General features: G+C 42.7%; 1 protein-coding gene across 1 annotated transcript in view; it reads left to right on the plus strand.

The window, feature by feature from the left end:
- Nucleotides 1-1182: 1182 nt before the first annotated feature.
- The window catches only part of DRC11 (dynein regulatory complex subunit 11), a gene marked incomplete at both ends in the record, with an annotated part of 103227 nt that continues 82333 nt past the window's right edge, over nucleotides 1183-22076 (plus strand). Inside the window, 5 exons of the mRNA XM_084289409.1 lie at nucleotides 1183-1193; nucleotides 9709-10033; nucleotides 13637-13750; nucleotides 16047-16235; nucleotides 16929-17000. Coding sequence (XP_084145535.1) covers nucleotides 1183-1193; nucleotides 9709-10033; nucleotides 13637-13750; nucleotides 16047-16235; nucleotides 16929-17000 — 711 coding nt within the window. The remainder of the gene's footprint in view (nucleotides 1194-9708; nucleotides 10034-13636; nucleotides 13751-16046; nucleotides 16236-16928; nucleotides 17001-22076) is intronic.

Raw genomic sequence — 22076 nt, forward strand, 5'->3', positions numbered from 1 at the left:
AACTAGGCAGATGCCTGATAGAAATAGAACCAGCATGAAGTGGTGCTTTCAGATTAACACTGCTAATTACAAGTGGATTTTCACCATCCTCCGACCAAAAGAAAAGGAACAGGTACTCAGTTCACATAGCACCAAACCACCAGTCCAACAGGACACCAACAAAATCATGAGACTGGCATAGCCATCACATGGCCTGAAAAATAATATGTCTTACATGATTTTTATTATAGTCTTGGTTCTTCAAGGCTCACATTTTCAAACTTTTCTCCAAAACCATGGGGGCTAGGAACTTTATTTTGAAAACGCTATAGCCAAGATTCTCACCTAATTATACAAGCCAGGATTTTGAGAGAAAAAAAAAAAAAAGGAAAAAAAAAAAAAAAAGGAACACAGACACCCAGAGATTTATGGCAAAAAATGTGATCACTGGCAAACGCTCATTGTCCCAAGCTTCTCTCTTTTTTCCTTCCCCACCCGTTCTGTGGAGGAGTGCATTTTTTCCCCAGAATGATGTGCCGTAATCCTGTCTTGCTGGCTTTTATTTTTCCCCTTTTAAAGGAGGCGGCCTTTAATGTTCTGTAATGGATGCTTCTCGTGCTGTATACATGCAATAAATTAAAACGGGATTATTTTTAAAGACTCCAGCTTCACCACCATGTAAGTGGCTTGCTGGGCTGCCAAGGAGCCATTGTTTACAAGGAAAGGAAGCAGCTGTGCAACCCTCGCTGCCAGCCTCCGACAAAAGCAGGGCTCCAAAATTACGGGTGTGATTTTACAGGCCACGCTGCAACGCACTGCTATGTCCCCTCTCGCTGACCGGGGGAGACAACAAGGAAAAAAATGAAGCCAGAAAAAAAATGAGCAAATTTTGCTACGCGTGCCTGCGCGCCAAACGTCGCCGAGCGTGCGCTCGCTCCTCAACAGATCCATGCCTGCAGATGCGCTCGATGAACAGCGCTGGGATGAAACTGAAGGGAATAAAAACACGAGACGGGTTTCCACCTGCTATATATATAAATATATATCCCATATATACGTATATATATATATGGGTTGCCGCCCCGTCCGTTCCTCGGGCGGCTTGCCCGCCCCCATCTCCGTGACAACGGCGACGCGGCGCATCCCGGCGCCGGGTGCTCGGTGCCCGGTACCGGCCCCGTCCCGGTGCCCGCTGCCCTCGGCATGTCGCAGGCGTGAGTAGCGCCGGGGGGGGACCGGGCCGAGCCCGGAGGTGGCTGGGGGGGCAGGGAGCGCCCGGGGAGGGCTCACAGCCGGCGTGGGGCTGCACGGGAGCTGCGCGGCTTGGGGAGAAAACACCCAAAATTGAGACCGAGCGCCCCAAAATTGAGACCGAGCCCTTTGGAGAGCGCTGGGCTCAGCCCCACAAAGCCTCAAGTCACCAACAGAAATATTATCCATACCCCAATACGACCCATCCCGAGTTAGGTCCTCTCCTGCTCGCCAAACACGCTTTTTCCTCCCTTACAGACCAAAGTTTGCACATATGTTTTTTTTTTTCTTCTTTTTTTTATCTTTTTTTTTTTTTTTTCCTCCGTAATGAACTCCTCATGCTTTCAGCACAATGCAAAGCCTCACAAGTTTATTTGCAATAGCCAGACACCGATGATGGCATCACATCAAAATGTCTGCAAGGAGCCCTGCCCGCTCCTCCAGCAATACCACCCATAGAAAACCTGACCCTTATGTTTAGGAAACCTTCCTCCCAGACATCTCTCTGTGCCAGGTGAGACCCCGGAGGCTTTAAAACACCCCTCCACCTCCAAACTGGAGCAGCTCCACCTTCATCCTTCCCTGCCGCTGCCTCATCTGCCCTCAAAAGCCCAGACGCGGCTTCTTTTCCAGCCAGCTTACTTTTCCCAGCTCAGGAGAAGGGTGAGCTGAGAGGAATAAGGAAAAACACCTGCAAGGGTGCTGCAGAGTGTCCGGGGGCTCTGTCCAAGCACCCAGAGCCGGCCTGTGGCTGCTGCAGGTTTGGGGAAGGCTCAGTTTGGTTGCTGGCTGACCTGGTGCAGACCCTGGCTTGTAACGCAATAATTGTGCCTCACACTGGCACTATAACTTTGTTAGGGGAGGTTTATAAAATCATAAATGGGTATCTAAACTTCATGGTTTAAAACAAGCAGCAAAAGTAGCGTTTGACCTCTTCACAGGAGAGTTCTCAGAATCCGTAGTTCCTGCTGTCTGAAATACAGCCCGCTCTTACTTGGGCTCAATTAACACAGAAGGAATTAAACTGAGTGTAGCTGAAGAATTGTTGTGCTTCCACAGTTTGGTTTAACTCAGTTTAATATTAATAGAGAGAGTGCCCTTTCCTTTTCCTGCCGCATTGCCAGCCCTACACAGTAAATCCATATAAACATGATATGCATCGCTACACCACAAGACAAAAATATATATACACTCCTGTTCCCAAACGAGGTAGTGATACTGCTAAGGGTCTCCAGTTTGACATTGAAGCTGCTTGGCTCACTTACTGCAATCATGCTGTAGCTGTGCACATTTACAGCTAAGCAAATTCAGCCCTTCGTAAACACGAGTCTGAATACGCACCAGCTCACCAAGTGCTGCATCTGGAGAGCTGGATTTAAGCAGCTGACTAGATTGTTTTGTTTCATGTATTCTGCGTCTCACTAGACCAAGTTTTTGGGGTAGTTCATGCTCTTTATTACCTCCCCAGCAACTAGATGCAGGTCATCACATAAGAATCATAGCATCCCTTTGAAAAAAAAAAAAAAAAGTGAATCAAAAATTCTTCCAATCACTCTGGAGAATGAAAAGTACTAAATTCTTAAATTCTTAGCTAAATATACATAGGCTTAATTTCATTATTTTTAAGTGGTTGAGGCTGATAATGCTGGTATGTCAATATGAGTATTCACTACTCACAACTTTGTGCTTCCCAGCACAGAGCTGAACAGTAATCAATGCTGCTAGTTAAGAAACAGGAAAGTGCTTCCGTTTTGCCCTAGGTTATATTATTTTGCAAGGAATGGCTGCCTAAGCTGCCATGTCACATGGAAGCCAGCCTCCATCCTGGAAGGAGGCAGGCACATCAGTAAGCCACAGCTGAGTTTGTAACACAGATTTTTCAATACTGTACAGTCACATCCTGTGTCCTGTATAGAAAAGCTGCACAGCTTTTTTTTTTTTCCTCTCCTCGAGTTTGAGGTAAACGGCTGCTTTTCAGACATCTGGAAAAACAGCTGCTATGCACAGAGAGAAATCACACGCGCCTCGTGCAGCCAGTTGGACGTGCCAGAGTTACTAACTGTGCACACAGGGCAGCTGCCTCGCATGCACTGCATCTCCAAGCAGTGGGATTGGCAGCACTGCAGCGCAGCATCATGCTGCACGCAGCCTACTTGTTGAGGGTTTCAGCATTTTTCATCCATGTAAGTGCTGACGATCTTCAAGGCCCTGTGGTTTTCACAGAGGTGTGTTCTGCAGCTGGTGGAAGCATGTTGTTCCCTGCTGTAGTAAGCTTTGTGTCTTTTTTTTGGGTTGTAGGCAGGACACTCAAAGAGCTCAGCTACATCCCTGTGGGGCCGATAAGCTCCAGCAGCCGGCCAAAAGAAAAGTTGGCGTGTCCAGACTCGCTCGACATTTTCTAAGGACAGTTGGTAGCGCTCACGAGGAAGCACGCCCATTACATTTGCTGTGAGGTTGATTAAGAGGTGCTCGATGTATCCCACTTCCTCAAGTGCTCAAGCCCCAGCATTTGCATACAGATGTACATTTTGTTCCAGACATTGAGCAGGAGATTTGCGTAGATGTTATTGCATTTGTTTTCCTGCTGCGTTTCCTCCTCTTTTATGAATTCACTTACCATTTACTTGACCTGTAGGATCTTGACCGGTAATTTCTTAACTCACCCCAGTCCAGACATGTTCAGAGCCGAGTCTTGGCACTGCTGCCATTTGTACCAGGTTTTAATCAGCTGCAAGACATTTGCCACTGCCACCAAGGAGCTTTAAACAATCCAAAAGCTTTAAAACTTAATCTCGTATCACAAGCAGAACTTACATAAAGTCAATTGTTAAATATTAATCTAAGACAAGATCTCTAGCGTTTCCCCTTCTGCTTCTGACAAAAGCGACCAAAGGAGAGCTGTATATTTTATGTTACATCCCCAAAGCTCAGTTAAAGAAAATGAAGGCTGCAAAACCAAGCACTGAAAACGTAAGAAAATATCAGAGTGACTTCTCCTCCCCTTCTCTCCCCCTGCGTTACGTGGCTGCACTATGATGTAGTTCCATATTTTGTGATCATGTCCTGCTTTCTTCCCGTGAGGCCCAAGCCTCACGCGGTGATTGGGCTGTTGTTGAATGTTTCTTTTTATCCCCTCATCCAGCACGTGGCCCCAGGCCATATTCTTCAAATTCCATCCAAACACCACAATTATTAGCTCCCTCCTGGGCATTCTTATCATGTTCTCGCCAATACATCTCCCAGACATTCACGGATTCATCTTCACCCCTTTTTCCACCCCTGGCAAGCATCAGTGTCATCCTCCTTGTATTAACAGAGGAAAACAGAGACAGAATCAGAATGATCACAACCAAGACTCGAGGCTGCATCTCTCCCGTGCCTCCCTTAATGAGCAGGTAGGGAAAGACCTTGTGTGTTACTCATACCTTTCCTCCTTTGGGAAAAAGCATTGTCAGCAGATCTATCCCAGCAGCACTCGTGCCAGAAAGCAGCTGAAAGACGAGGCTACAGTCTTCAAGAAACTGAGCAGGCAGCGTGAAGTTTAAATGAGCAAAAAGCCTGACAACAGTAGAGAGGCACTCAGAGTGTTTGTCCTTCGTGCATGCAACTGGAGGTGGTTTCCTATGACGAATAGGAAGACTTCCTATTATGTTTATGCTACAAAAATCTTTTATCCCCTCATCACATCATTGTTTGAGTACCAAAGACTGGAACTGGAGATGACAGAAGTGCAGAGCTGTTTGTGCTGTGTATGTTTTCTTCCCCACTCACAACTGAAGCCTGTTGAGGTTTATCCTTCAGTTTCCTCAAATACTTCAAACTGTAAAACATCGCAGCTAGAGCAAAGAGGGAAGTCATCTAGCAGCCTTGCGTTAGCCACCAGCTAAACAGTTTGGCATAATTACAAGGCTATTGTTATACTAGGAGCAAGGCAGGCAGGCCTGACCAAGTGGCAAGCCCTCACTGCTCCAGACCATAAGCTAAAGGCTTTTAAAGCAGGAACTGATTCAGACAATGTTTAAGGCCATTTCTTTCTCCTTCTTACAGTCCCCGCTGATCTGTTTCTGTCCTATAATAAGTTTAGCCCAGCAATCACTACGCAATGCTCGAGCAGGCTGTTGTGAGGGAACAGGTACTCTGCTGACGTGAATAATCCAGCAGCCAGCCCAAGCCTGGTGCTTTTTCAGAAGAGAAAAGCAAGGCAGCAGCTTTTTTGCAAGCCCCTCTTCCTCCTGGGGCCTCGCTTTTTCCTCCAACCTTTGTCTCCTATTCCTTTATTTTCACAAACGCTGCAGGGCTGGGTTTCCCTGCCTCCTGTTTGCCCAGGGTTTAGCACAATGGCTGACCTGTCAAGCACCCAGAGGAGACCCGAGGACCCTGCGCACGCTTCCTTGTCGCTCAGCCCACGCCTCGGTCGCCTGCAGCCCTGCACGGAGACCGTGACTCCACGTACAGCCTCTGCTGCCTTGGTTCACACCGTATATTTTGCAATACACACCACAACATTCGTAACCAGACAAGGGAGTTTCTACACTAGGTGGCTAAAGAGAGCCGCACCAGTTCAGAGCGCAGTTTTCACTTCCACCTCTTCACATCAGAAAATGCTGTGCATTTCCACGATTGGAGTGTGGGAGCTTGAGGTACTTCTGCCCTCAGAGGACACCCCAGAAAAGCCAGGCATCAAGACAGCCTGGGTTCATCAGACTGCGTATGAATCCAGCCTGGCGTAGCTTGGAGCACAAACTGTGCCACAGCCTGGAGGAGCAGAAAGCGTTCCCTTTGGCTGCCAAATAAAAGAGACAATTTGGAAGAAAAAAAAAAAAAAAAAAAGAAAAGAAACAAAAGCAACCCCACTGATGCCAGATTCCACTCCTGGCTCAAGAGTGGTCTGAGGGACAGTTTGCATACTCAGCACAAATCCTTCCAAGAAGGGTGTGCTTAAGTCTCAAAGCCAGTTCAACACAAGTAGGCAGGCTAATCTCAGCTGTACTGAAAACCAACAGATTTCTCTAACTGTAAGAAGAGATGGGTCAAACAAACATGTAAAGCTAAAAGGCCCTGGATTATTAAAAAATGAGGCAATGTGTGACCTGGCAGGATTTTAATCGTCTCTTTATAACTTCAGCAGAAAATCATGTGTCTAAATTTCACTCAAAATAAGCAGATCAGGAGCAATAAAATAAAGTTGAAGCTGGAAGTCATGTGAAGGCAAGAGTCTTCTTACACACTTGTACTAGGCTCTGCTTCCACTTCGTGGGAGTGAAAAGAAGGGATGCTGGTGAGGAGGCAAGCCCTGACCTTCCCTCCCCGCTGTAAGCTGCCAGAAATTGCTCTGGGGGCTCTGGAGTTAAGTCACTTAATGTGTTTTTTCCCCTTGTCCCATTACAGCGTTGCTTATTTTTCCCATAACACTCCTATTTGTAGTTGCTATGACAATTAATTTGCAGCATCATTTATACACAGACTGTCTGCAGAGATCAAGAAACTGACTTCCTTCTTTCCCAGGTTTTGATAAGCTTATGCCTCAAGAAGGGAAATTACATTCAGTCCTGCAGCTTACCAGCACTAGCAGGCTAGTCGGATGCTCTAATCCATCTCTGGTGCAATATCGTCCTCAGGCACGTGCGTAGCTCACAACCCGGCCATTACAGAGTGGGAACAAACCTACCAGACAAACCAGCAGCAGTAAATAAGGAGCACTCGAGGCTGTCCTACATTCCCCCTTCAGCACATGGAAGCAATTGGAGGGAGTTTGCAGCTTAACACAGTGGGACACTGAGCAAATTGGGAAAAATACAAATAGAATTTGGGGTTGCATGCTGTCTGATTAAGAGGCAAGGAGGGTCAGTGCCATCCCTTGCTTTTAACACAGCATCTTGAGGACGTGCATTGCTTCCCCTGAACACATTAGTCCCTAAGCAGAGGGTGACTGTGTTCAGGGGCAGTGAGATGCACACTCTCTGTGGTCACTTCTTCCCCAAACCTAAACAACTCCTCAAGAGCCAAGTCCTCCAGCAAGGGCTATAAACACCAAGCACATCTTATCCTTCAAACTACCCAGAAGTGCTCTTATCTGGACACTAGGAAACGCCCAAATAATTATTTAAATCCAGATTTGGGGAAAGGAAGCAAATAGCAATGCGCATGTCCTCTAGTTTATAAATCAAGGGGATCCCAAGAGACACTCAAATCGTCCTTCTGCTGATACTGCCCGGCTATCAAGTGCCTGCAATTCCCAGCCACCCAGCTCACAACCCCAAAAGCTCTAGGGACAGAGATGTTGGGCACCCTTCTTGCAGCAGGCAGCCACCAGCCTCCCACAGCTGGAAATTCAGGGGGTCCACCGCAGTGCTTCATTTCTGAGTCTGACCCCTCTTCTGCCCTCACTTACGCAGGACATCAGTGCTGCAAGAGCTCCAACCATACCATAATATCCATAATCTTAGCATTAGACCCACAGCAACGTGTTTGCAATCATCCCAGTGCCGATCTGATAAACTAATACTTTATGGAAACAATTACATCCCGTTTGCGCAGCCTTACATTAACGTACTCCAAAGGATTAGAGCGCTTCTTCCCTCTCTGCCCTAAAAAAAGTCATTCAAAATAGAAAAAGAAACTGGATATTAGCTGGCTCAGCAGGGGGAATCACTTGACATTCCTCAGTTAGAGGAGAGAGAAAGAGGTTTTTTGTAAACCAGAGGGGACGATTGTGGAGCTAGTTCATGTTTGGGTATATTCTGGTGTCTTCATGCAGCAACCTGTGCTGGAAACACTCTAGCCCAAAGACACTACCGTTCATAAATCAGCCATATAGCTGTGGGGACAGTCCATGGACTTCCACGAAGATTTATAATCTCCCCACTATCAAATCATCCATAGGTAGGCAAGAGCTAAGCGAGTACAATACCACATTGTTCCCTTCTGTGCTGATGAATCTCATCGGTTTATGTTCTTCCATGGGCTGGCTTCAGAGTAAGTGCACAAAAATCCCATTGATCAGCTGGCCAAACCACCAGGTCAAACCTAAGGGCCTTGTTTAGGGCCATCTTTGTTCCCTTTGCTGGTTTTATTTTGTTTATCTCCTGCACCTGGGTTAATTACTGCAATTGAGTGATTCAGCTCGTGTAATGGGATGTAAATGAGGGAGGAAAAAAGGAAGGGGAAAGACCTGGGTGGGCCGCAGAGGCAGTAGGAAAAGCAAGTCCAGCTGCATCCTGCAGAAACCCAGGTCAGCTGAAAAGCATAATATGCACTTAAAAAGTTAATGGAGCACATTCAATGGCAGAGTTTAGATTGTTAGGGGGTTTGGGTGAGTGCTGGGGTGAGTCTCAGCAGCCCTGGCAGCATCCTGCTGGGATCGGGCTGGGGCAGCGTCCTGCCACTTGGTAGTCTCTGGCTGTGGTCAGCCTGTACTCCGATACCAGAAGTGATACGGGCAGCTGACAGAGCTCCTGCCTAGGTGTTTAGTATCAAGCACAAGCGAAGTTAGCAGCAGCCCGGCTCTCTTTTCAGAATTAACACCCAAGTGTACCCTCGGTGCTGCATGGATCAGCAAGAAGTCTGCTCTGAAATTTGTTTAGTGGAGACGGAGCGGTTTGTTGTGCTCACCTTTCTTGGCAGGGTTGACAAGCCTGCGGTTTGGGCTCTTCTCTGAGCAAGTCATTGCCCAGAGTTCATTTCTTTATTCAGCATTGGTCTACCTTACTGTGCAAAGCCACTGACAACCTGCCCAGCAGAGCTCAGCCTATTCACATCATAAAGTGCAGAAGTTCCCAGGTAAAAAGCATTATGGCTTCTGGAAATGAAGCTGGCCTTAGGCGACATCTTCCATGTCACAGAGCTCCCTGGCCACTGGACCAGACACATAGCAATTGCTTGAAGTGCAACAACTGCTTCCACAGAAAATAAGTTAATTCTTTTCCTCCCTTCACTTCTGAAATAGCACACACAGCCACAGTGTAGCATTGGCACCAATACAGTCCTCACCCTAAAATTAACTCAGAGCAACCATTTCAGAAAGGCAGGAAGGCAGCACGCCCTTTAGCAACATCAAGTAATCCTCACCCCAAACGTGGAGAGACCTAAAATAGAATTTTCCCTATTCTAAGGACTTAGGGAGAGACACCTTTTCTATGAAATCATCCTCTCACTTAGCACAGTTGAATGAAACTCACTGACTGCCCTGTCAGGGTCGTAGCTTAAAGTGGATGGTAAGGATGAAGTCAAAAAGTTTTTAATATTTGAAGTTTCACTAATAAAGCAACATTTTAAGATGCCTATTTGTAAAACAAACAAAAAGAGTAATTTTGCTAGTGATTTTGAAAATTAACTGCAGTTAAAATCTCCTTGGAAATACAACGGCTTGCATTTCCAAACTTCCTTTTTGGAGAAACCCATGCTTGTAGAGTCCTGATATCATTGCGTGCTGGCTCTTGCTGCTATGTCAGACTAAGACAGTCTCCTCTTTTCAATCAGCACTTACAACAAGATATGGACAGATGCCCAGAAAGACCTCGACATCCAGCTCCAGATGGAGAGAGAACAGTTCCTCCAGCCAGAGAAGGACCGCGTGAAAGTGTTCAAGATGTTAGCTTCTTCCTACATCAAATACATGCAGATCTTCCGCAACTTGGAGGAGGCGCACGATGGACTTGTTCACCAGCAGAAACGGGCAGCGATCCGGCAAGTGCTAGATGGCGTGATTGGCCGCATCCTGGAGATGAAGAAGGAGATGGTGGCGCTGGAGAACTCCGAGTTTCATTACATCGATAACATCCTAGAAGATCTAAAGCTTCTCCCGGTAGGTCTACCTCTGTACTGAGCAATTCCACAAGAACCCTGCCTACCCTGTATTTGAAGGAGAGTCTCATTTACTCGCTGTCTATGAAGTTGCACTGAGTGATTTAGCTTCTTGGATGTTCAGTAGTGTACAGTAATCAGTAATTATGGCATGGTTATTAAGGATCAGAGTGCATTCAGTCTGTGATGAACTTTATGTACTGGAGCAAGATTTTAAGTTGATCTGCCTGATCAGTATGTTGTATTTGTGCTTATCAGTAGCAGCACAGGCTCTGGAGGTCTTGCTCTTGCACATATCCTAACATGAAGTCATATTAGCTTAGACAGCTTCGGCGTGAACAACGAAAATGACTCTACCTGATTTTACAGTGGGATTAGACAGAAAAGGACAATTGATAACTAAGGTACAGTCTGTTTCAGTCTGCCCTTTGCTTCACTCTGAAGCAGACTGGTCCCAGGCCTCTTCCAGAAGCTACAGGTAGTGCTAAAAGTTGCATAATTTGTCCCAGTACTTCGTAGTACATTGGACTTCTAAAATGAGTACTAGAATGAGAGATCTGAAACCAGGTTCTTACTGTAAAGGAGGCAGGAGCTAGGAGCATCTTCAACATCCAGGATTCAGGACTGCCTGAGCTAGAAGTAGCCCCGACATACAGCCTGCTAAACCAAATGAGTCTGACAATAAGGCAAAGTCTGGAAGTTGTGCTTTAAAAGCAGGATGAAAAACGAGCTGTTAAAGGATAGCTACTTCTCTCGCAGACAGCTCCACCTATTGTCAAATTTAGGTACCGCTGGTAACGGCTTTGCTGAAGAAAAAAGTCGAAACTGAAGTTACTTCAGTTTTCTGGATCTCAGCTACAACACGAGATAAATTGCCTAATATCATTAGGGAATTATTTCGAGATTTGCAGACATATTACTGTTTGCAATTGCATGTGTATTTCATTCCGCAAATTTAGGAAGTAATTGCCAAGAATTTCAACCAACTATTTACCTTCTCTTTTAATCATAACAGAGAATTATTTTAAACTATGAGAAGGCATAGTGGGGATACAAACACACCTCTGGGGAAACTGATCCTTCAAATCATATTTTGAAATCACTAAGGATTGCTGTTTTTATGACTTATCAGTAAATCCACCTGCAGGAAAAAGTTGGCAAGCCTGAAAAGTAATGCCTCACATCTAGTAAAAAACAAGCATAAATTCAAATTCCTGAGCCACACCTTAAATTGAAGAAGGCCTGAAATAGCTTCCTACTACAAAAATAGAAAAAAAAGCCCCGAAGAATTTTTGGACTTTTTCAAAAAACACATTGTTTTCCACAGTAGATAGAAATACAGACCTGATTAAATTTTCTTATAATCACATATTCTTGGTTCCAAAACAAAATCATTGGCCAGAACTTAAAAAATAACTTAAAATTCTTAAAGAACATTTCCAGAAAGGCTGTCTCTAGTTCTTTCTTTCAACATATTATTATGGGCTAAAAACCAACATGGTTATCAGCAGAGAGCAGAACAGAGATGCTAACTCTCATTTCATACCTCATGGCTGATGTTGCAGAGTGCTTCCTCTACTTTTTGCTGCATTACTGAGGCCAGCTGGGGTGAAGTTTCATCTTTCTCTAGTTCTGTGTCTCATGTTTTTTTATGGTTGCCTTCCAACACTCAGTGACTCCATTTATTAGGGTAATTGTAAAGGTATTTGGATACACAAATCCCATGTGGAGCTGGGAGTGGCTAGGAAGCTGTCAATTTGAGTTGAGGATAAACATTGCAAGCCTAACCTTTCAGTCTTGGGCCCCAAAAAGAGATTATTAAGAAGAGTAGTCTCTACTCCCCACCTCTGCCAGCCCCAGTGTTATGGCTTTGATCTCATCTTTCCAGTCAGTAAAAGTCACAGTCCAGAATTACTGGTGATTAAAGCCCAGGTTAGATACCAGAGATACTCATCAACCCTGCACTGACTGCCTTGCACTGCTACCTGGCAGTGTAACAGCCGTCCCATCCTATGCGGGGGTGTCCAGACAAACCACTTGATTTCTCGTACCTAAAGCCAGATGGATTTTTAATCCCTTCCTAGAGCAATTTGCACTCTTAACATACAATATATAATCATTTCCATCAACAGTTGAAATGCTAGAAAATGCAAACAGGGACCTTAACAAGACAAATATTTAGAAACTTCAGCAGACCAGACCTCTGCATTGATAAAATCAATAGAGATAAGCACAATCCTACTTGGAGGCTTTCTTGTGCTACCATAATAGGGATGCCCAGTTCTGCACAGTGTGCAGAGGTGGTTATTAGTAATGAAATGGGTAAGTTGGCAGTTTGCAGGAGCTGTTTTCATTGCCCATAACCTTCCTGGCAAACTCTTGCTCTAGAAATTGGAAAGGCATCGAGTTTGCAAGCAGCACATTTACCCCGTGCCCAGGAGCTTTCACTGTCCTTCGCAATCAGCACAGTTCTCCTGCTTTTGCTCACTGTATCTGTCCACAGCAGAGTTGGCATTGAGGCTGCAGAGGATCAAGTCAGAGGTCTGCCCTGAGCAGGTCAAAGCCCACCAGTTCCCCCAGAAGACAGTGCAGAGATCAGTGGTAGTGCAACATCAAGTCTTGTACCTGTCAGTCTCTCTGGGCAAAAGGACCTGGAGACATTATTATGGAACTTGATTTTGCAACTCCTGATGAGTAGTAGCGCGGCAGGATAACTGCCTGTTTCCCCTCATCCCTTCTTCTGTCCTTCAGGGTGAATCATTTGCTTCAGATGTCTGGATGTTCCTGAAATACTGCATAGGGAAAACGGCACCAGTATGAACCAGACCTATTAAATATAGGTCTTGCCCTCCATCCCCAAAGAACTATACTTGGCAGTAACTATTTCTGAAGAATTGTCTCTAGCCTTCAATACAATACAAAGATCAGGTGATGCTGCTCTGCAGCATCTTAGTGTCTAGGGTGTTTTTTGTCTACCTGCCTGTCTGTCACTTCTTTCGTTTCTCAACTGTGAAATTCTACAGGAGCCAAATTGGCAGAAAAGTGAATCAGTTACATCTTTTTAATGATGGAAATGAATAGACAGCCACTTCTAATTGAGCCTGATTTTGAGAATTGACTGAGATATCACAGTCACAGACAGTGCAGAAATACCTGTAGACAAACAGAATTCTGTGCTTTGGTTCTTTGTAATGGTTCCAAAAAATGCAAGAGAACCGATCTATTTTTCATGTTGATTAAAAAAGAAGTGGGATGATCACACAGCCAGAGGTATTCAATTTAGTGGAAATCATGTTTAAATTACTGGCAACCATGCCAAATGTTTCAACAGTTTCATAATATAATTGAGCCATTATAAAAAGAAAGATTTCTGGGCTGCCATGGTTCAGAAACTGGGTTGATTTATTTGTTGTTGTTGAATTAGGTCTTAAGTAATTGCGAAGTAACAGCTCGGCAGCTGTTACAGAGGTCAAATTCCCTAACACTCCAAAAAAATTCAATAATCTCAGTCCAATTTAATTGCTTTGTAAAGGTGTTCAATTAATAAGTAATGTGATTTTAATGCAGTTCTAAAAAAGCATCTCGTGACTATTTCTTCCCCTAGGAAGACATAGAAATACCTATCCCAAGGTATTTCATTAAAGAAAACCTGGAAGTCTTGCAGCAGAGAGAGAAAATGCTTGATGAGATTTTATGTGATGCTGGATTGCAGACACAGGTAAGCATCCCATGTATTTGCACAATAACATGCTTAACTTTTTTAGTTTATAGCCACACATGTCTGAGCACATAAGCCACTGAAGTGAAAAGTATTTTTATCGTAGTTCGGAAGTAAAAGTCTGCTTACAGATAAGACACACATAAAAAGTAACCTTAAATTTTCCTGTGTAGTAATACCCAGTCACATCTTGGGTCTAAGATTCAAGAAACGAGTCGACTCTGCTTTATGTGTGTGAGTGTCAGCGAAAGGGCAGTACTTTGGCCAAGTTTAGTAGGTGCTTTATTTACCTAGCTAACTCTCATCACATAATTCGTCCTACTGAAATCAAGTTGGGCTTAAGTTTTACTGAACCAGGATTCCTGGCTGGAACAGGAAAAACGCAGAGTTCAGGTCAGCGCAACTGTTAGTATTCAGTTGTTTATAACCTCTGAACAATGACTGCAGTCTCTTCTGTACAGCTATCGAGCTGCAGCTGCTAGGAGGAGTAGAAAATTGAGTTTTGGCAGAGCAAAAGTCATTACGGAGAAGTACATGAGTGCTCCAGTGAAGACTGTTCTGGATTTGATATACTTTTGACCTCTTGGAAATGGCGCACTGCCTGCAAGCAGTCCTCTAACCTCCTGAAATAAACAACTGTGCTTACAAGTCTGGCGACTGAGATTCATCGACTTTGTAGCTGTAAGAGACAGTCCTGATCAGGCCACTTAGTCAAACTGCTGCACTGCCCCAACCACTGAATTCTCCACAGTAATTGTGCCGTTGGGGGAAATCTGCCTCCCTGCTGCGTTACGTGGTAGTATTGATCCCACAAAGCAACCGAGGGAAGGTTCCCAGGGACAGAAGGAGACAGTCTGCAGAGGCAGAGAGCAGTCTCCCTGCTAGATTACTTTAATGGGCAGCTGCGGTCCTCCTGGCCTCCGCAGTAAATTTCTGGGTATATTCTCTGCACTTTCTAATAGTCTAGTGTTGGGCTGTGGAAATCCTCTGTTTCAGCACATTACATCCTGGAGCCTTTTTGTTTCCCACAGTTGAGCTCTCATCCCTTTTCAGCATGGCATCCGTTACAGATGAGACTATCTTGTGTGCAGCCAGCTCACCTGGGAGCACCAGGCCCCGGCAGGACCCTTGCCAGGATGCCACAAGATACACATAGGAATCAATAAACATGAATAAAACTATCTCCTATGAACACAGTTTCAGTCCTGTGCCCAGTGCTATGCTTCCAGTTCAGTCACCGCTGTGATTTCTAGAGGGTTGTCAGCACTTACGCATGCATCATAGCAAGCCATGTACACTCAGGAAATCCTGCCTGCTGTGTAGCAGACAAATGTGCTCTTGAGTGTCCATGGCAGCCCCGTGACAAACAGTTTAGTGTACATCCAAAACTGTGGAGTTCATCAGAGGAGTCTGCTCTGCAGATCATTTCTCCTCCTGTGTATTTCCATTGCAGAAAGCCCTACTGAAAATGTGTATAGTGAGCTCCACACAGTATATATTGAAATACTAGGTGTGAACTGTCTCCAACAGGGGGATTCATGTTAGGAAAGGACAACCATTCAGCCTTTCCATGGGGAGCATGAGGTATTAACAAGAGTCCCCAGGAGTGAGAAGGGGGAGTCCTTCTCTCCAGCTGCCCTTTTCTGACTTGTTTTTTCCTGATCCTCTTCTACCCAGGCTGGGTTGACCATGCCTGTGCCGGTTCAAAACCTGTCCTTTCATTCAACAAAAGAGCTGGAGACCCAGAAGCACATCCAGAAACCCATCTCTTCAGAAACTAGGGGAAAAATAAAGGAAGACATTCCATAGCCTAAGGAATTTTCTTTAATAGGAGAAAGCCCCATGGTTCTTTATGTCTTTTTTTTTCAAATGGATAAAGTTTAGCAATCTGCGTAAACTATATAGAGCCAACCATGTTTCCCACTATAGCATCAGGAGTTTTTTGCTTCTCAGGGGTGCTCCCCAGGGCTGCAGCCTGTCTCCTCTCCATCTTCCATTGACTCTTTTGGCTCTGCCCAGCCTAACCATCTACCTACCTGGAGTGCTATAGAAACTTCATCAACATGTCAGGTTCACCTTCACCTTAAGGTCCTCGGAAAAACGTGTGTCTCAAGACAGCAAACTTCGAAGATACTGCAAAGTGGCATAAGAGAGGAGTCTCTGTTGTTTGTGACAGGGATGTTTTGTCTTAGAAAGTTTCCACAAAAGGTTAATTGATTGTCTCATTTGCTAACTTAGCTAGGCAATTAACAAAACACTCTGCTTTTACATTTCATTTTTATCTGTGCCATTGAAGATACCTGTCAAGGCCATGACATTTGAAGAAGCCGTTAAAATGATCCAGGTTGCAGAGCGGGCTCGCCAGGGTCGTCGTCGAGCAGTATTCATGAAGCAAATGTACCTTGAAGAAAAGAGGAAAAGACAAACAAAACTTCAGGTACAGACTGGTCCAAACCCAGATGATGCTGCCACTCGCATTCAAAAGGTGAGATCTTTGATGTAACAACAGTTCTGGTAGAGGCAAGTGTTCTATTCAGAACAGCAGTAGGGAGAAACAGAGCTCGTAGGGTGGGAAGCATTCTGAATGGATTGCTCTGAGGGTGTTTAGCAAGGTGAAATATATCATTTAAACCACTTTAAAAATGAGACAGAACCCTAGATGTGAGATCAATGCAAACAGTCCTGCACTGACAATACAGGATGACTTTATAACCTACATGTTGTTTTTCCATTCTGATTTTTATGACCTCAATTGCTCTTTCTGGCACCACCTTGAAATCCAGTGCCTTTTCCTGGGGTCTCTGGGGAAAGAGTTCATCCCATATCTTGAGAAAATGAGAATGGCTTATCACAACTAAATTCCAGAAAAAGTCGTTTCACATGAATAATTCAGATAATTCAGCCAAATGAGAACAGGAATTCAGTCTAAATCTTCAGTCTAAACATTTTTTGAATCCTAGTGCTGTTGTATTAGAAGATAGATATGCCAGTGTGAGGAGATAACAAACTTCAGAAATTCTTATAGAAAAATATAGCAGCTGGCAACCTGTTAAAGAGTAATAGTTTCAATTGTATATTGTGCCTTTCCTTCCTCTATTTGTTTTTTCCTGTGTCTGCCACAGTAAAGGAAGCTGTAACAAGGCCCATTTATCTCATTAGAGTTTTGTTTACAATTCAGGTTTGGCGTGGATATATCCAGCGCAAGAAAACAGAGAAAATGAGAGAAGAGGAAATGATATTTCTGGGGATGGTAAGTGATGCTGTCTAGAGAATATAAAATACCATAGTCTGTTTGTTCTTCAGACTTTTGTAATTTACCAGAAGACAATAAATTAATTTCTAAGATTCTTCCCATTTTAAAGGGGATCTCTAAGGAATACAGAACTAAGCAGAAATGATAAATGGCACGTAAGTAACCCAATTTGTCTTGAGCTGCATGCTCTTATGCTATATATACATAGCCTAATATATATGGCAGATGTGGACAGTTTAGAGTTTGCCCTAGGTTCTAGGGAATTTGATGCAGGCATGACAGAGCAAGGGAATTTCATCAATTTTTAATTCAGAATGCCAGGAGAGTTGATCTGCCTTATTCCTGAAGAATTAAAGCAGCAGTGTCTTCTCCTCACACCCTTTTGCAAGCCAATGTATATATGTATCTCAAGAGAAAGGGAAAGGGGTATTAGAACTGCTATATTACTGTATAAGTCCGCTTAGAAATAAAGAACCTAAAAATTCCTCACATCATACTGCAAAGGTATGGGGAAGTAAACAGTTGTCTGTGGTCAGTTAGATTGTATGGGGTGAAAGGAAAATGAAAGCACCCCTATTGATAAGACAGACAGAGGAAGGAATCTCCCACAATCTGAGAAGGTACATCTCCCACCAACATCTTGTGCACCAACACCAGCACCTAGCAAATAAGTGAGAAGGAGAATAGACACCTTAGAGTTGGTATTTTCTTTGTCCCCCACCAATTCTTTGGGTGCCTCCATTAGACACTAGCAGGCGTCAAGCCTTGCAGCTCTCTTCAACTCCAACTACAGTAGGGTGTCCCTCACACCAGGTTCTTGTAATGCTGCTGCTTAGCACCTGCCTTACAGAAACATTCATCCCTGCTCTATATTTGGTAAGTTTATTTATTGCCTCTGTTCTGTAGCTCTTAAATGATAATTTGAAAACTAATAATTTAATTTTGAATTAAAACATGCTTTCTGCTTCTCCCAGACAGTTCTGATGATTTTCTTAGCCAGCAATAGAATTACACTTAGCTAGGTTTTGGTTTTAAGAAAACCAATTGTACCTGTAGCAGACATCTGACAAACATGTATCATCAGTTAAGAATGACCTTAAAATCTTATCTTTAGGAAGTAACATGTACATTTATCTAAGTTTTTACCAAGTTAAATACAGATAAAATGTTGTGAATTGTTACCTTTAATATCTGCTAGTCACTAACAGTAAACACGGCCAGCACAGGTAACCAGAGTTTTGTGCGCTGATTCTGCCTCTGTTTAAGAAAAAGACGAAGATTTTAAGTAGTGCAGACCTAATATGGTGAATATTTGGAATGTACTGAAAACAAATTATAAAATATACCTTTTGCAAAACAAGAGATCATTTCCTATCAAGTCCCATGACAATACTGTCTTAAAACTAGAGCGTTATGGAGGAAGTCTAAGTCTGGTATTAGTTATTGAAGGGTTCACAGCCAAGCACTCTTTCCATGGTGGCCAACTGTAGGAGTAACTGATAACTGGGGTGTAAATAGCCATCTACTGTATTTTATGGGGAGGAAGATCTATTTGATCATAGGGAAGAAGGGAATTAAAACCAAACACATGGAGTGAATTAATTTCCTGACCTCCATTTAGGAGCAAGAGAATTGATGTTTTCAATTCTGCACTCAAACTCATTACTCTTTATCAAGTATATAATCAAAGGATGTGGGAAAAAAATGGATACTTCTAAATAATAATAAAAAAAAAATCTGTTCATCTTTCCAATGTTTTTATATTCCCCCTTCATGTTTCGCTTGTACTTTTCATGCCACTCTCCCTTCCGTGGTCTCCCCAGGAAGTGAGTGGCAAGCAGGCATTGGTTCATGCTGACAGATAGGCAGTGAGCTCCAAAGGTCAAGTCTCTTTGATGTATGATCATGTCAGCCCCCTAAAAAATGACCACAGATCTTCATGTGTAAATATGTTGAATTTGCTTTTCCAATGCTGCACGACTTAGATAAATTAGAAGACCTAGCCATCCATTACTCCAAGTCCATCCCAAAGGAGACCTGACTTTTACTGCAATAAATATAATTTCTCTTATAATTACAGCTATTTAAAAAATGTAGATGTTGCTTTCATATAAAGAGTGCCTTACAAAAAGAGCTAGTCTGTTTGAAGTTCTGAATAATGGTTGTTGGAAAAACTCAGTCATGTTGGTCTAAAAACATGGAAATTTGTGCAACAAAGATAGTTCAGTCTTTTGCTTAATCCAATTTTATTTTCTTTACTGCCTACTTACTTCTGTAAAATTTATGTATGTTTTCTGGAATTCGATTCTCTTTCTTTTGCTTGATGACAGAATAGAAGTCTATGTTCCGGAGATTTTTCTTGGCTCAAAAGTAAAGCCTCATTATTATTATTATTTATTAAAGCTTAATTGCAGAAACAGCATGATTCCCTCAGCACATGTTTTTCTAAATCTCCGATAAATCACAATTTGCAATACCAGTTTAATTTGTAAAGAGAAGCAACCCTCGCTAAGAGCACATATATCTTGATAACTGTATCCTGACCTGTTTCCTGATCTTCCTCACCTCGCTGCCACAGTGCTGTTTACTGCCAGCCCCAGCATTAGCACCACAACCAATGTTCCAGGCCAAGGTCTGTGTTTAAGCCACACTGACCACACTGATGTTGCAAGGAAACATTAAATTGTCTGGAAAACATGCATGTGCTGTCCAAACAGACTTGTATTTTCCTTGCTCAGGCTATTTTGCAGTTACAGGCCAATTATAATGGACCATTTTTCCATTTTTTAAACTGGCATATACTTGCACTTGTCTGTTTTTAGCTCATAAACTCTGTCATTAAGCACCACAGTTACAGGATGTGTGATTGTTCCATTCTACAGCAGTGCAAGCTAGCTGTCAGCCTGGTGTAAATGGATTTGCAGAGTGGTTTTTGGCAACTGCTTTGTCTCAAAGTGGTGCAAAACAGCCCAATAATGAATCTGCACACAGCTTTCTCACTTACTGGCTCTCCTCACAGGGTAGACCCTGCAGGACATTATACTTACAATCTCAAAACACTTGCTACTGGAAAGAGGAAAAAAGTGGTTTTAGCATAAAATGTTATGATAAGTTTGCAATGACTGATTTATGGAAGGGGAGGAGGAGCCTAGGAACAACAAATACAAAAAGACAAGACAAAATCTGTCTCAATTTAGGGACCCAGCCTACTGTTGCAGCTTTGCAGCTGGAGTATTCCAAAGGCCCTGGATGTTCCCTTGCTCATGTTGTCACATAACGAGCACAAGTAATCAATCCCATTGAAGCCAAGTGCTTCGCATGCTTTGACAATTTATAGGACCGAACCCTGGATGCTTTGGACATGCACACGCATAAATGCCTTCTTGTCTCACAGATAAATCTATTGACTTACACGGTTACACAGCTCTCACACTGTTCTGTTCCATAATTTCAGCCCTTGCCAAACAGTTAGTGGTACAATATGTACTTATCTACAATTTTCTCATATAGTATTTCCACTAGTCTTCCTCTTTCTGTATCCTTTTCACATGAAAGGATCTATGTGGTCTTAAATAAATAACTGTATTCTCCTTCTTACCTCTTTTAAACATACCCTAATTTAGGCATGTTGTCTTGGGTAATGCTTTTATTTATATCTGAGAAAAGAGTCTGCCAAACATTTCTTATTCTTTAAATTCCTGATAAATATAATTCATTTCATCTAGTCGGAAAAAAATTAGCATTTCCCAGAATAGCCTTCTGTATAAACATTCAAGGTTATGGCTAAATAAATATTATATGAGATTTAACAAACTGCAAACTCCATAAATACATAAAATTTAAAATATTTCTTCAGTAGTTGGAAACAGACAAACACAGTAGTGTTACACATCCAGACTGTTTCAATCCAGTTCAAGATTAACATTTGTTTGTTTGTTTGTTTGTTTTTTAACCTAGATGATGCTTAAACATCAGGAAGAAGTTTTATTTCACCAGGCATGCATACACATCTAAACAGTGATAAATAATCTGCTAGGCTTTCAACATAATTTTCAAACCTGCTTATTTTTGAAGTAGCAAGATGCTGGCAAGCAAGAATCTCACTGAATATTTTGGCTCTCATTGACTAGAGTCACACTAGCGATGAAATCACTGCCTTTCAGAGTCCAAAGCATACTTGCCATTTTTAGTATGTTTGACAGCATGCCCAGGTATAATATCTAAATAAACATAACCATAATTACATAAACTTATATGGTCATGAATATAAATGTTTCTCCCACTCCAAATTTTCTTTTATCTTATGAAAAAATGTTGCATGTCAATATTTATTTATATATTGTACAAATCTATGAAACAGCCTTTTTCAATATTTTTCTAACAAGACCTTTTACTACAAATGCTTTGTTTGAATGCATATGACAATTACTTTAATTGGCAAAGCCATTGAAGTGAATCATATAGTAGGAAAGCTTTAATGAACGCAATATATTTTCTTTAGTTGTTCCTTTTTTGTGCCTAATTTAGGAATTCAGCCATATAATTGATGTGGCTATCACCATTTGTGTACCATGGAATCTATATGAACACAATATTCATCAGATGAGACTTTTTTCAAAATACATTCTTCCTGCATCCAGACAAAATACATTGAGGGAACAAGAAAGCAAGAGCATATCTAATTCATATATTAAACTTTTAAAGAGAATTCACATCACAGTTTAAATGTCAGTATAATAAGTTAGTAAAAAACAGGACCCTGGTTGTTTAGGGAGTAAGTTCCTTTATTCTGCTAGTAAGGAGCTACTTGTCTGTGTAGTCGAAATGTAGAAATCTCACTTTCAATTCTGGTGAAAACAAATGACCCTTAAAAATACTTACTTTGCTTAGGAAATATAGTCCTCCAGAGAAGCAAACTCTGCTACTTCTGAAACTGAGCAACAAAATGCTACTCAATTACTACATCTATTGGAAGATTACAATTTTGGACGATATGGTCTGTAGCAGAACATACACTGGAAAAGTCTCTTAAAACCACACTGTATATCTTTCAGCTGTGCTGTTTCAGATCTA

The sequence above is a fragment of the Netta rufina genome (assembly GCF_964035555.1).
Source record: "Netta rufina genome assembly, chromosome: 6".
Lineage (NCBI taxonomy): Eukaryota > Metazoa > Chordata > Aves > Anseriformes > Anatidae > Netta > Netta rufina.